At 43.5% G+C, this 11,642-nt stretch overlaps 1 protein-coding gene across 1 annotated transcript in view; it reads right to left on the reverse strand.

Annotated features, from left to right (window-relative positions):
- The window catches only part of SVOPL (SVOP like), a gene marked incomplete at its 5' end in the record, with an annotated part of 46,153 nt that extends 35,633 nt beyond the window's left edge, over positions 1-10,520 (reverse strand). The window contains 3 exons of the mRNA XM_082255451.1: positions 7,348-7,411; positions 10,108-10,232; positions 10,449-10,520. Of these exons, the coding sequence (XP_082111577.1) occupies positions 7,348-7,411; positions 10,108-10,232; positions 10,449-10,520 (261 nt within the window). The remainder of the gene's footprint in view (positions 1-7,347; positions 7,412-10,107; positions 10,233-10,448) is intronic.
- Positions 10,521-11,642: the final 1,122 nt, after the last annotated feature.

Below are 11,642 nucleotides of genomic sequence, written 5' to 3' on the forward strand. Positions count from 1 at the left end.
AACTCTCCCTCTATCTTATCTCACTAATCAAGCTAGTTTTATTACCATGCCAGTTAAACTTATGTTTGTTTGGTTTTACTTTTTTTTTTTTCCTTTGGCTCAGAGATTTTGTGTTTCTTTACCATGCTGCTAACATTTTGTGGATCAGTACTGCTTGGATCTTGATTAGTGTTGAGCGAACACGGACTGTATTATTCGTGTTCGTACCGAATAATTGGATTTTTTTTACCCGAACACGGACACGGACACTTTACTGTATGTTCGGGTAAAAATCTGTGTTCGGTCGTTTTATTTCCGGGTTTTGCATGCTTTGGCGCTCTTTTCATGGCGGGCTTTCAACAGCCAATCAACAATCGTTTAACTGGTGTGCCTTAAGCCATCCCAGCCATGCCTGCAAATGTCTTAGTAGCTGTGATTGGCCGTCTGAAGCATGTGACCAAGTCTTTATAAGTTCGAGGCAGCCGCCGCAGCAGCGTCATTCTGCTGCTTAGCTAAGGGACAGAGCACACATCAATGTGCTGGCTGCTGATTAGGGAAAGATAGGCAGGAAAAAACCATTTGTGTCCGGATAGAATTGAGGGACAGGTCGGAGTGTTTAGGCAGGGCGAGTTGTAGGCATTTTAGGGATAGAGTCTGCTGAATTATAGGGTCAGTGTCTTCTACAAACTACAATCGATATTGCTGTGTGGGGGGTGGGGTGAATCTGCACTCAATCCTGATCTACGATCTCTTCTCAATCCTGTTAGGGACAGAGTCTGCTGAATTTTAGGGAAACTGTGTTCTACAAACTACAATCGATATTGCTGTGTGGTGTGGGATTGGAGATAGGCAGGTGTCAGTGATCCACATCCATTTTTCTGTGTGTGAGCTGCAGTGAACACAATCTTTTTGGGCTGCAGTGAACACAATCTTTTTGGGCTGCAGTGAACACAATCTTTTTGGGCTGCAGTGAACACAATCTTTTTGGGCTGCAGTGAACACAATCTTTTTGGGGTGCAGTGAACAAAATCTTTTTGGGGTGCAGTGAACACAATCCTTTTTGGTGTGCAGTGAACACAATCTTTGTGGGGTGCAGTGAACAAAATCCTTTGTGGGGTGCAGTGAACACAATCTTTTTGGGGTGCAGTGAACAAAATCCTTTTTGGGGTGCAGTGAACAACATCCTTTTTGGGGTGCAGTGAACACAATCTTTTTGGGGTGCAGTGAACAAAATCCTTTGTGGGGTGCAGTGAACACAATCTTTTTGGGGTGCAGTGAACACAATCTTTTTGGGGTGGAGTGAACAACATCCTTTTTGGGGTGCAGTGAACAAAATCCTTTTTGGGGTGCAGTGAACAAAATCATTTTTGGGGTGCAGTGAACACAATCTTTTTGGGGTGCAGTGAACACAATCTTTGTGGGGTGCAGTGAACACAATCTTTTTGGGGTGGAGTGAACAACATCCTTTTTGGGGTGCAGTGAACAACATCCTTTTTGGGGTGCAGTGAACACAATCTTTTTGGGGTGCAGTGAACACAATCTTTGTGGGGTACAGTGAACAGAATCTTTGTGGGGTGCAGTGAACACAATCTTTGGGGGGTACAGTGAACACAATCTTTTTGGGGTGCAGTGAACACAATCTTTGTGGGGTGCAGTGAACACAATCTTTTTGGGGTGGAGTGAACAAAATCATTTTTGGGGTGCAGTGAACAACATCCTTTTTGGGGTGCAGTGATCAAAATCCTTTTTGGGGTGCAGTGAACACAATCTTTTTGGGGTGCAGTGAACAAAATCCTTTGTGGGGTGCAGTGAACAGAATCTTTGTGGGGTGCAGTGAACACAATCTTTGGGGGGGGTACAGTGAACACAATCTTTTTGGGGTGCAGTGAACACAATCTTTGTGGGGTACAGTGAACAGAATCTTTGTGGGGTGCAGTGAACACAATCTTTGGGGGGTACAGTGAACACAATCTTTTTGGGGTGCAGTGAACACAATCTTTGGGGGGTACAGTGAACACAATCTTTTTGGGGTGCAGTGAACACAATCTTTGTGGGGTGCAGTGAACACAATCTTTGGGGGGGTACAGTGAACACAATCTTTTTGGGGTGCAGTGAACAACATCCTTTTAGGGTGCAGTGAACACAATCTTTGTGGGGTGCAGTGAACAACATCCTTTTAGGGTGCAGTGAACACAATCTTTGTGGGGTACAGTGAACAGAATCTTTGTGGGGTGCAGTGAACACAATCTTTGGGGGGTACAGTGAACACAATCTTTGTGAGGTGCAGTGAACACAATCTTTGTGGGGTGCAGTGAACACAATCATTGTGGGGTGCAGTGAACTCAATCTTTGTGGGGTACAGTGAACACAATCTCATACTTCTGAAGATTTGAGGGTGCTGCCTGTTCCATACTCCCCCTACTCCTCATCTAGCCTTTTAGGGGTACAAACAATAGTAATTGGGGCCTAGTGTGGTTGTGTACGTGTGATATACATACACTTTTTTTGGATCATATTTTCTATTCCGCTATTTAATCAAAAACCTTTGGGGATCAGTTAAATTGGGGGATAGTCTGTGTTGGTACGTGTGAGAGAGATCCACCTTTCCAAGTTGTTGGGGTTCATCTCATACTTCTGAAGGTTTGAGGGTGCTGCCTGTTCCATACTCCCCCTACTCCTAGCCTTTTAGGGGTACAAACAATAGTAATTGGGGCCTAGTGTGGTTGTGTACGTGTGATATACATACACTTTTTTTGGATCATATTTTCTATTCCGCTATTTAATCAAAAACCTTTGGGGATCAGTTAAATTGGGGGATAGTCTGTGTTGGTACGTGTGAGAGAGATCCACCTTTCCAAGTTGTTGGGGTTCATCTCATACTTCTGAAGGTTTGAGGGTGCTGCCTGTTCCATACTCCCCCTACTCCTCATCTAGCCTTTTAGGGGTACAAACAATAGTAATTGGGGCCTAGTGTGGTTGTGTACGTGTGATATACATACACTTTTTTTGGATCATATTTTCTATTCCGCTATTTAATCAAAAACCTTTGGGGATCAGTTAAATTGGGGGATAGTCTGTGTTGGTACGTGTGAGAGAGATCCACCTTTCCAAGTTGTTGGGGTTCATCTCATACTTCTGAAGGTTTGAGGGTGCTGCCTGTTCCATACTCCCCCTACTCCTAGCCTTTTAGGGGTACAAACAATAGTAATTGGGGCCCAGTGTGGTTGTGTACGTGTGATATACATACACTTTTTTTGGATCATATTTTCTATTCCGCTATTTAATCAAAAACCTTTGGGGATCAGTTAAATTGGGGGATAGTCTGTGTTGGTACGTGTGAGAGAGATCCACCTTTCCAAGTTGTTGGGGTTCATCTCATACTTCTGAAGGTTTGAGGGTGCTGCCTGTTCCATACCCCCCCTACTCCTCATCTAGCCTTTTAGGGGTACAAACAATAGTAATTGGGGCCTAGTGTGGTTGTGTACGTGTGATATACATACACTTTTTTTGGATCATATTTTCTATTCCGCTATTTAATCAAAAACCTTTGGGGATCAGTTAAATTGGGGGATAGTCTGTGTTGGTACGTGTGAGAGAGATCCACCTTTCCAAGTTGTTGGGGTTCATCTCATACTTCTGAAGGTTTGAGGGTGCTGCCTGTTCCATACCCCCCCTACTCCTCATCTAGCCTTTTAGGGGTACAAACAATAGTAATTGGGGCCTAGTGTGGTTGTGTACGTGTGATATACATACACTTTTTTTGGATCATATTTTCTATTCCGCTATTTAATCAAAAACCTTTGGGGATCAGTTAAATTGGGGGATAGTCTGTGTTGGTACGTGTGAGAGAGATCCACCTTTCCAAGTTGTTGGGGTTCATCTCATACTTCTGAAGGTTTGAGGGTGCTGCCTGTTCCATACTCCCCCTACTCCTCATCTAGCCTTTTAGGGGTACAAACAATAGTAATTGGGGCCCAGTGTGGTTGTGTACGTGTGATATACATACACTTTTTTTGGATCATATTTTCTATTCCGCTATTTAATTTAACTGGGCCTCCATGCGAGACCTGTGTGCCTTGTTGCGCTGTTTTGAGTACTCCACCAACATGGCCAGTGGCAATGACGCCGTTCTCAGCTTAACTATCCCACTTCTATGCCTCCTTGAAAAAACAATTCGGGCGATGATGGAAGAGGATGTGGCACAGGATGAGGAGGAGGAGGAGGATGAAGAGGTAACATTTCCAAGGCTTTCAGGGCAGTCATTCGCAAGGGGCTCCGAGGGTGGGTTCCTGCACACGCAAACGCCAGGGACGCAATTGTCCAGCAGGGGCACAGTTCTGGAGGATGAGGAGGATGAGGAGGAGGAGGAGCTGGAGGAGGAGATGGAACCATGTTCACAGCAGGGTGGCACCCAGGCCAGCTCATGGCCATCACTGGTGCGTGGCTGGGGGGATACAGAGGACACGGACGATACACCTCCCACAGAGGACAGCCTTTCGTTGCCTCTGGGCAGCCTGGCACACATGAGCGATTACATGCTGCAGTGTCTCCACAACGACCGCCGAGTTGCCCACATTCTAACTTGTGCTGATTACTGGGTGGCCACGCTGCTGGATCCCCGTTACAAGGACAACGTACCGTCCTTAATTCACTCACTGGAGCGCGATCGCAAGATGCGCGAGTACAAGCGCACGCTGGTAGACGCCATGCTGCTGGCATTCCCATCTGACAGCGGGGCCACAGTGGAAGCACAAGGCAGAGGAGGAGGAGGAGGAGGTCGCCAACGCAACCAGGGCACCGCCAGCACCTCAGAAGGCAGGGTTAGCATGGCCGAAATGTGGAAAAGCTTTGTCAGCACGCCACAACAAACAGCAGCACCAGCAGCTCAGATGGAACGTCTTAGCAGGAGGCAGCATTTTACCAACATGGTGGAGCAGTATGTGTGCACACGCCTACATGTAGTGAATGACGGGTCTGCCCCCTTCAACTTCTGGGTCTCCAAATTGGGCACATGGCCTGAGCTTGCCCTTTACGCCTTGGAGGTGCTGGCGTGCCCTGCAGCCAGTGTATTATCTGAACGGGTATTTAGCACGGCTGGGGGCGTTATAACAGACAAGCGCAGCCGCCTGTCCAGAGACAATGTGGACAAGCTCACGTTCATTAAAATGAACCAGGCATGGATCCCACGGGACTTTTCCGTACCTTATGCAGAATAGCAATGGATACCGACCTTACCCACCCATTGTTCCATTTTTGCTCTTTCTCACTCTTTTGGGGTGTACCCTCATTTAAAAGTTTTGAAAAGAAGCAGTGTTGGCTACCTCGTCCTCCTCCTCAGGGCCAGATTAATGTAGGGGCTATTGGAGCTGCAGCTCCAGGCCCCTACCTTTTATATAGGCCCCGGGTTGGCCATATTCACTGTTACCGCTCTTCTGTCACTTGTAAACACAGAAGTCTGGCTTCTATGCTCGCTTCCCCAGGCAGCACCCTCAGAACCTCCCCACACAGCGTGAAGGCCGGACAAGGAGGGACAGTTGGCGATGCATGGATGTGTTTATGGGCTTCAGAGACAGCATCCCATGTTGAATTAGGCATGCATGGCTGCACCCTTCCTCCTCTGGGTGCATGGCAAGGCACGGCCCTTAAGGCCCTTCAAAATCCTCAGCACCAAGCCCATGATGCTGTTAATCCGGCCCTGGTCCTCCTCCACCGCCGCTTCCACCTACACCGCCCATAGGTGTGCGCAGCCTATTGCATTAAGGTGTGCACCCCAAAGTTGAAATACACATGCATGTGTTTGCCAGCAGGGAGAGTAATGTATCGGGGCCATGTACCTGTAGGCAAGGAGAAATAGAGCAGAGCAGGTCCCAGGGAGATCTTTCCCATCTCCTCACTGGCAATGCTATGTGCCCTAGGTGATTAGGGTGTGCCCAGGCACACCCAGCACACCCTGTGCGCACGCCTATGTCACCGCCACATCCACCACCACCTCAACCTCCCTCCTACTCCATATGGGCCTCGTCCTTCAGAGATGAAGAAGAACATTGTTTTATTTTTCTGTTTTTTTTTGTTGTTTTAAGTTATTTCCCTATCCACATTTGTTTGCAGAGCACTTGCCATGCTCTTAATTACGTTTTGCTGCCATTTGCAGCACTCTAGCCCTTTCCTTTGGTGTTTTAGAGCCATTTTAGTGCCTTAAAGTTCGGGTCCCCATTGACTTCAATGGGGTTCGGTGTCCGGGAAAAGTTCGGTAAAAGTCCGGGACACGGACCCGGACTTTTTTTTAAAGTTCGGCCGAACCCGTCGAACACGGACATCTAGGTGTCCGCTCAACCCTAATCTTGATGAAGGGGACATACCCCGAAAGCTTGTCCTGAAATATTGTATGTTAGTGCAAATAAAAAAAGTATCACGGACAGTACTCAATTGTCTCTGTGATTACTTGTGTTATCTTTGTGTAAGAATCAAATCTGTTTGATGATCTGAATCATGTAAGTGTGACAAATATGCAAAAAAAATAAAACTAATCAGGAAGGGGGGCAAATATTTTTTCACAGCACTGTACATGTATATTTTGTTATAACACCACATCCTTTTATTTATTTATTTATTTTTTGCTCCATTCACATTGCTTGCTTTCGTGTGTTGAAACAGGGATCTGTCAGGTTTTTTTTTTTTGTTCAACCCATTGGTTGAAAAAAAAAAAAAAAAAAAAGATTGTGTATATCTAGCTTTATTTCTCATTTTTTGTTTGTAAAACAAACATATTAACTTACTGACTGGAGCTCATGGATGACTTTTTCATGATATAAGAATGAGCTTTTCTTAAAAATAATACTGTTTTTGTATATTATAACATGTCAAGAATTGAATCCTATTAACTTAAAAACTTTCTGACAGATTACCTAAAGAAACAAATGAGATGAATCTATTGCGTGCTCAGAGCAGTGAGAACAATGAACAATGAATATTGACTGCTGATTGGTCAGGAAGGGCTACTATGTGTTACACTATGTTCTGGTAGCCTAGCTCTGAGGAAGTGGGTGCGCCTCCGAAACGCGTCACTTTGACAACCCTATGAAGTTAGCGGAGTACGTGGGTTCGCACTGTATGGCATCTTGCGGTTCATTGGCTTTTATCAGTTGCTACTTTGTGAGTATCCACTTGTAGTGGTTATTTTGCACTGATAAACGTGTTCGATCAGTGCACTAGATGGGTGCGTCTTCCCTTTTGTTTTTGTAGTTACACTATGTTCTTTGCCTTATGTAAAAAGCTTAATAACCGAAATTAAGGATTCCACAGTCACTAAATTTCATTACCAAAGATGCATTTCTCTAAACACTTTCTGAATTATACGGGTGACGTTACCTGTGACAGAGGAAGCATATAACCACGAAATTTCTTAGGCAAAAATTCAGTTTTAATTATGAGCCTGAAGTTAAAAAGAAATCAGAATAAATATTTAAAATGGAAGGTTTTCCTTATGACGACCATACCTTTGTAATGTGTGTTTAACCACTTAAGGACCGCACCGCGTACAAATACTGCGGAAGGGCGGCCCTTTAGCGTGAAATCATGTACCTGTACGTCATTTCAAAAGCTGGGTCTGGGGTGTGCGCGTACCAGCGGCGGCCCACTCTTACTGTGATTGGACACAGCGGGAGCCAATCTGTGGGTCAGGCAGACCCGATGTCTGCCGGGACCTGTTGATCGTTCCCAAGGCAGGCAGAACGGCGGTCTGCCTATGTAAACAAGGCAGATCGCTGATCTGTGACAGGAGAAGACAGAGATCTTGTGTTTCTTCTAAGCAGGAACACGGATCTCTGTCTTCTTACAGTACAAGCACCTCCCACACAGTTAGTAAGCACTCCCAGAGAACACATTTAACCCTTTGATTGCCCCTGATGTTAACCCCTTCCCTGCCAGTGTCATTAGTACAGTTACAGTGCATATTATTTAGCATTGATTACTGTCACTGGTCCCCAAAAAAGTGTCAAAATGGTCAGTTAGGGGTCCAATTTGTCCGCTGCAATGTCACAGTCCCACTATAAGTCACCATCATTACTAGTAAAAAAAATAAAACAAATCAAAAAAAATTCCATAAAAATATCCCATATTTTGTAGATGCTATAACTTTTAAACCAATCAATATATGCTTATTGGGATTTTTTTACCGAAAATATTTATCAGAATACATATTGGCCTAAACTGATGAATAAATTTGATTTTTTTACCTTGTTTTATTTGGGTATGTTTTGCAACAGAATGTAAAAACGATTTTTTTTTTGTTCAAAATTGTCTGTCTTTTTTTTGTTTATGGCGCAAAAAATAAAAACCGCAGATCAGATATGATCAAATACTACCAAAAGAAAGCTCTATTTGTGGGAAAAAAGAACATACATTTTATTTGGATACAGTGTCACGCAACCACTCAATTGTCAGTTAACCACTGGTTTTACCCCCTTCCTGACCAGGCCCTATTTTGCGATTCGGCACTGCGTTATTTTAACAGATAATTGCACGGTCGTGCTACGCTGTACCTAAATAAAATTAATGCCCTTTTTTTTCACACAAATAGAGCTTTCTTTTGGTGGTATTTGATCACCTGTGCAATTTTTATTTTTTGCGCTATGAACAAAAAAAGAGCGACAATTCTGAAAAAAAAAAACATATTTTTTACATTCTGCTATATGACATTCCCAAAAAAAAAATTAAAAGTCAAAATTTAACATTTTAGGCCAATTTGCTACATATTTTTGGTAAAAAAAAATCGCAATAAGCGTATTTTGATTGGTTTGCGCAAAAATTATCGCATCTGCTAACTACGGGAAAGATTTATGTCATTTTTATTGTTTTTTTTTTTTTCTTGTAATGGCGGCAATCTGCAATATTTTGTGGGACATTGCGGCTGACAAATCGGACCCCTGACTGACATTTTTGACACTTTTGGGGGGACCAGTGACATTACTACAGTAATCAGTGCTAAAAATATGCACTGTTACTGTAATAACGACACTGGCAGGGAAGGGTTTAACATTATGGGTGATCAAGGGGTTAAATGTGAGCATAGGGGAGTGATTCTAACTGTGGGGGGGGGGGGGTGGCTTCTGAAATTACCATAGTGACATGTGATCCTATATAGAAGGATCACATGGGCTCTAAGATCATTGCAGGGAGAAGAATCGTCAGCTGTGTTTACAGCAACTGACCGTTCTTCTCTCTCAGCAGAGAACGATCGCGGGTGCCAGGCGGCAATCAGAGCCGCCTGCCCGCTGCATTGGCTTGCCCGCGCACTCACCCCTAAGCCTCCCGAGAACGAGCGCCGTACATGTACGGCGATTTGCCTGGGAGCGGCTGCCTGCCGCAGTACATCTGCGCCGGGCGGTCGTAAACTGGTTAAAGAAACGCAGTGCCGTATCGCAAAAAATGGCCTGGTCAGGGAGGGGATACAGTGATTAAACAAAATCCCTCATGATAAGATCACCAGTGATTAAATTATTGATATATAAATCTTATAATATCTTTTGAAATGACATCAACATATTCGATTTTAGTGAATGAGTTTATAAAGAAAGCCCTCCACTACCGAGTACCTACTACCCTAAAACTGGAAGGTTAAATGGTGCCTGACCATCATGTGTACCAGTATGGTGTGGTCATTAGATTGTAAGCTTCGTTGGTGTCAGGGGTTGGTGTGAATGGATCTGTGTAATCTGATGAGTAAAGCTGGGTGTACATTAGTAGAATTTCAAACAAAATTTTGTACGAAAACTCTCATAAAATTCAAATGTCATGCTAAAGTAGTTTAAAATTTTGTTTGCTGTTAACAATAGATTTGGGAAAGAATGCACTTTACTAAACGAAAACCGCATATACGGTTACAAATTCGTTCATTCAAACAAAATATTCCATCCTGCTCCTTCAATCTTAGATTAGAAAAATAAATGAGCATTCTTACAATAAAAAACACTGAACAAAATTCTCCTAGCGTATGCCTAGCTTATGATGTCAGTGCTATCTAAAAATGGGAAGTCATAAAATACATGATAAATGAACATAACAATAAACAAATCAAATAATAGACAAAAATGATTTTGATGATTTGAACCGTAAATATTTTTCTGGTACCCCTGTGCGTGACCAGAGACTCCGCAGCCCACCATACATCTCAGGAACACAAACCAGCCATATGAGGGGGAGAAGGAGGTGAGTAAGGAGAAGTACGCCCCCCACAGGAAGGAGATCACCAGTATCTAGAAAGAGAGGTCAAATCATGATTTAACAATCACCTGTCATTTCTACCACCACAGCCGTTTTGAGGGCTGAACCAATATTTAGGAAAATACCCCATATCTGACTCCAGAAATATTATGTTGTTACTAAGAGTGCAGCTTAATATATATTTTCAATGTCATGTTTTATATTTGCAACTTAGGCTGAGTTTATGATAACTATTCTATCAAGTTCACCTTTAGGCGTCCATACCGATCAGCGAGAAGCCCAAGAACGATACTGAATATCATATACCCGAAAAATACCATCTGTTAAAAAAAAAAAAAAATACATGATTATGAGCGTAAAATTGGGGTTAAGGGGTCAAGGAAGAATAATTGTGTGTTCCTCCCAAAACATTACTGAGAAAACACAAAATATTAATGAGGAAAAAAGTCTATAGTAAAAGACAGTGAATAGAAAAAATGGTTTGGATCAAGTGCCAGGGAAATCTAGGGCTCTCTAAAAAGTAAAAAGGATTTACAATTGCTGCCAATTAACTGCAAGAAAATGCAGCAATACAATGAATGAAAAATATGGGAATCAGCGCAACTGTATAAAATGTGTATAATAAAAAAACACGTGCATCGGCATTTGTATATGAATAAAATGCATAAAAAACGACTAATACAAAATGCAAAAAATACGAGATGCACAAAAGTGCACAGTGCTAAATGGTGAGTGACTCCAATATAAAATAAACTTCTATACATGTGATCATATCAAGTAGTGGTCAAATTATGCATTTTTGCAATAAATTGTGCAAGATTGTGCTTCACTATAAATAAATATAAATAAATGAATATACTGATCGGTGCAGTAAGAAATTAACCACTTCCGGACCGCTTACGTTATATTTACTGTGGCAGGCCGGCTCGTACAGGAGAACGACTACGCCGCTCGCCTGGGAGGAGCTAATGAGCGAGCGCGTGCCGCCGCCGGCGCCCTCCCACCCCCGATCGTCAGCGGGGAAGCCGATGCGTGTGTCAAGCGGCTCCGATTGCCGCCTGACACCGCAATTGCTCCCCGCAGAGAGAGAGAAGGACGGTCAGCCATTGTAAACACAGCTGACCGCCCATCTACCTGAAATGATCATAGATCCTTCTATATAGGATCACATGTCTCTGTGGTCATCTCAGAAGCCACGACCCTCCACAGTTAGAATCACTCCCCTAGGGTCACATTTAACCCCTTCATCACCTATACTGTTAACCCCTTCCCTGCCAGTGTCATTATTACAGTAACAGTGCATATTTTTAGCACTGATTACTGTAGTAATGTCACTGGTACCCCCAAAAGTGTCAAAAATGTCAGTTAGGGGTCGGCTCTGTCCACCGTAATGTCGCAGTCCACCTAAAAATCGCAGATCGCCACCATTACTAGTAAAAAGA

This window comes from Pelophylax lessonae, assembly GCF_965119305.1.
Source record: "Pelophylax lessonae genome assembly, chromosome: 4".
Taxonomy (NCBI): Eukaryota; Metazoa; Chordata; class Amphibia; order Anura; family Ranidae; genus Pelophylax; species Pelophylax lessonae.